At 43.3% G+C, this 4,317-nt stretch overlaps 1 protein-coding gene across 1 annotated transcript in view; it reads right to left on the reverse strand.

Annotated features, from left to right (window-relative positions):
- Nucleotides 1-3,978: 3,978 nt before the first annotated feature.
- Nucleotides 3,979-4,317, reverse strand: part of LOC106302788 — a 1,055-nt gene continuing 716 nt past the window's right edge. Inside the window, exon 2 of the mRNA XM_013739220.1 lies at nucleotides 3,979-4,231. Coding sequence (XP_013594674.1) covers nucleotides 3,979-4,231 — 253 coding nt within the window. The remainder of the gene's footprint in view (nucleotides 4,232-4,317) is intronic.

A 4,317-nucleotide genomic window follows, 5' to 3' on the forward strand; every position in this document is an offset into this window, starting at 1 on the left:
GTTTGAGAGACAAGTACCAGGCCCTAGGAGCCTGCTTCAGACCATATATTGGCTTCTTGAGACGACACACATGAGTTGGTTTATCACCGTCAATGAATCCCGGAGGTTGAGTCAAGTACACTTCTTCTTGAAGCTCGCCTTGAAGAAACGCATTATTCACATCTAACTGCTTGATCTGCCAACCCTTATGAACCGCAATGTCTAGAACTAATATGATTGTTGTCGATTTAATGACAGGGCTGAAAGTCTCTCCATAGTCAATACCATACTGCTGAGTGTGTCAACGAGCTACAAGGCGTGCCTTAGGTCGCTCTTCCTCTCCATTGGGTAAGTATTTTGTTGTGTAGACCCATCGACAGCTCACCAAGTTTTGTGACAGATTTGATGGAACTAAATCCCACGTTTGATGTTTGATCTGAGCATCATATTCAAGTGACATGGCCTTGCGCCATCTTTCATCTCTGATAGCTTGAGCGAGAGTGTCCGTGGTTCTGGAGTCAAGTACTTCTTCGTAACATTGAAACCGAATTTGGAGTTTGGTTTCACAATCAGATTCTTAGCTCTTGTCTGCATAGGATGATGATTTTGAACTGGTTCTGTAGACACGTTTGATGAAGGATTTTGTGGGTTTTGGGTATTTTGAATATTTGGTGGTGAGCTAATTTGTGGTTCAATGGGCTGAGAATCATGGATTTGGATATTGGGTGTGGGTTGAAGAGGATTGGGTTGCTGTATGTTGGTTTGGGGTGTTGTCTGGGCCGTGGGATTGGGCCCATTATCAGTTGGAGCAGTAGGCTCAGAATGTGAGGGAGAAGAAGAAGGAGATTGAGATGTAGAAGACGATACCTGAGTTTGTTGTGGTGATGCCGGAGACGATGAAATCGATGATGACGACGGGTGAGGATCCAATCACAGAGACGGGACCGACGAGTTGTGTAGAGGGACATGAGTGACCGGCGGATGAGAGCTCAATTTCGAACTAGAATCTTCTTCAGAATTGATTGGAGTTTGAGACGATGACGCAATCGAGAAGGGAAAGCTCGTTTCTTGGAAGGTGACATGTCTCGAAGTATATACTCTTCTAGTGGGGGTGATGAAGACACAGGTATGCCCTTTGACTCGTTGAATATTCGAGAAAAACACACGGCTTTGAGCGATCGTCTAATTTGTGGTTCGTGTAGGGTCGTAACCAGGGAAAACATAGACATCCGAAGATCCGAAGTCTGTCGTAATTGGGAGCCTTCCCGAACAGTTTCTCATATGGGGAGTTGAAGTTTAGATTGGGAGTCGGCATGCGGTTTATCAGATAGATCGCCGCAGCAAACGCAAACGACCAGTATATCTTTGGCATCGACGCCTGAGACAGTAACATGAGCCCTGTCTCCACCACATACCGGTGCTTCCTCTCCGCAACACCATTGTGTTCTGGCGTATGGGGAGGCGACGTAAGATGCGAAATCCCCTGACTTTGAAGGTAAGCTCTCAATGCTATAAATTCTCCTCCGTTATCTGAAAATAAAATGCCAATCTTTGTCTGGAAACGATTCTCCACCAACTCTTTATAGGCTACAAAAATCTCCTTAACTTGGGACTTTAGTTTAAGAGGGTAAAGCCAAGTATATTTTGTGTAGTGATCAACTAAAACAAGGTAATACTTAAACTGGTCATTAGATAGAATAGGAGAAGACCAGACATCAGTAAAAACAACTTCAAGAGGTCGGGTAGAAGTAATACTAGAAGTTGAAAAAGAAAGTTTGTGACTTTTATTGATCATGCAATCTGATCAAGACATAAATTTAGAAGATAACTGAGAAATTTGAGAAACTGGAAGAGAAAATTTTGAGATTTTTTTATTGAGAATTGAAATAGAAGGATGGCCCAAACGAGAGTGCCAAGAGGATAGTGTAGCCTTAGGTGATGGAGAAGCAGACATGGCCGTAGGTGAGGTTCTCATAGTCGGCCACTCATATAGCTTTCCCTTAGTTTTGCCTTGGATTAACTGGGTCCCCGTGCTCAGATCCTTCACCTGAAAGGAAGAGGGAAAGAATTCAACAGATACTTGGTTAGTATTGCATAAGCCATGCACTGATAGTAGATTCTTATGTATGTTTGGGACACATAAAACATCATATAATTGAAGAGATTTAGTGTAAGAAGGTAGTATAGTAGAACCAGTATGTGTGATGGACTTGTTGGATCTGTCGGCAATTATAACTGTCTCACCTCCATCATATGGCTGATGCAGGGACAGGTTCTGCAAATCCGAGGTGATGTAATGCGTTTCTCCACTATCAAGTAACCAGTTATTGGCAGTGTATGGTGTTGCTGCAGCTACATTTGCACGCGGTTGCCAAGGAGTAAACGAATTATGCTGTGTTATCGCCTGGTAGCTTTGGAGATGAGGACATCTTTTGGCCCCATGCCCTTGAGTACCACAGATCTGACATTTTCCAAGGTAAGGTCTCGATCCTCTATGTTGCTGCTGATTCATGTTGTTGTTGTTGAAATTCTGTCGCGGTGACGTGTTGTAGAAGGTTCCATGGTGCTTATTTTTGTTTGAGTGATGACCCTGCTGACTCTTTTGGTGCACCAATTAGCCGAGACCGGAAGAATCGAGGAAGATCCCGCGGCTGCAAGTTTAGCCTCATGATAAAGCAGTTTTTCATGAATCTCAGTGATCGTTGGAGGCACCTCCCGACCTTCAACCTGATCGATCACCGTCTTGTAATCCTCAGGTATCCATCCAAAATTGCATCGATCTGATCTTCATGATCCATTGGCTTCCCAAGAATAGCTAGCTAATCCAGTCTAGTCGTTATACCTTGGACATAGACATCAATTGTGTTGTTTTCTTTTTTCCAATATTTCAATTGGTTCCTCAGATTCTTGATATGCGCACGACTGGGTTTAGAGTACGTGGAGGCAAGTGTCTCCCAAATTTGAGCAGCAGTCTCTGCCTTCGAGACAAGAGGCTGAATGGGGAGAGTGATGGCTCCAAGAAGAGCGCTATAAATCAGCCGATCTTGTCGATTCCAGACTGTGTGATCTGGATTGACCGTTGTTTCACAGTTTATGGTGAGCATGGGTGATGGTATCACCGAAGATTTATCAAGGTGGCCAATGAGGCCATACCCATCAATCAAAGCATGGACTTGGAGGCTCCACATGAGGTAATTTGTGGCTGAAAGTTTAGAAACATTGGATATATTGATGTTAAGAATGGTTTGCGAGTTGACTGTGATCTCGGAGTGTGCTGGAGAAGTCATGGTGTTTGTGTTTAGCGTAAGAGAAAAGGATTTTGGAAGAATTTTTTTTAGGTTTTTAGGAGCGACGACTCTGATACTCGGTCGAGCGAGTTTAACACAACCTTTATACCCGGTTAGAAGGGTTAATCATGACCTTTATACCCGGTCGGAAGGGTTAATTTTAATTTTAATTTTAATTAGGAGTTTAGGGTATTTAGGATCTGGGCTCTGATACCATGTAGAATGTGGAATGTACTTTTATTAGATGATAGGAAACTACAATATATAGTTCACGTAGGAACCTAAAGCTAGGGTAACACCATTTACATAATAACCCTTTCCATATATACATCTCTGTACTCCATACGTATTTTTTTTTTACGTCAAACGGCCATTCTATTACTCAAACTTGAGGTGGTCTGGATAACCAGACCGGAATAGAACAACCAATAAAAAGTAACTCCCTTCGAAAAGTTCTTGCAGTCTTAGCTAAAAAATCAGAGGATTGGTTGCGCGCTCGTGGCACATGGATGATCTTGAAGTCCGGGAAACAAATCCGCAGCGTCTCTATCTTCTCCAATTCTGTCGCGAAGCTTGGCCACTCCTGAGGCTCCTTGATCATTGTGATTTGCTCTTTGCAGTCTATTCCAAAGCTCTGGCACGGCGAGTGTTGAAGCATATTCTCCATCGCCCGTCGCAGTGCTTCTACCTCCGAGTGTAGTGCTGATTCACATCAAGTGAAATTTCGTGTTCCCATAAGTTGCACGTCTTCCGCGCTGTCAATCCAGACCCATCCACATCCACTAAATCTGTCAGAAGCTGTCCACGATCCATCTAACAGGAAAACACTACCCAAACTTAAGGCTTGTTTCACCTCATTACTGTTGGCCTGACCTAGTGGTGCAATCATCTCATTTGCATTAAACCATGCTTGACACTCACTTTCTGCATGTCGAACTAGCTCCAAAGGATCTCTCTCTATACCCCTGAAAAGTTTATCATTACGAGCCTTCCAAATATACCATATTATCCAAGGATAAGGATCCCTATCTTGGTCTGACTCTATGATAAT

Source organism: Brassica oleracea, chromosome C7, assembly GCF_000695525.1.
Source record: "Brassica oleracea var. oleracea cultivar TO1000 chromosome C7, BOL, whole genome shotgun sequence".
In the NCBI taxonomy this organism is placed as follows: domain Eukaryota; kingdom Viridiplantae; phylum Streptophyta; class Magnoliopsida; order Brassicales; family Brassicaceae; genus Brassica; species Brassica oleracea.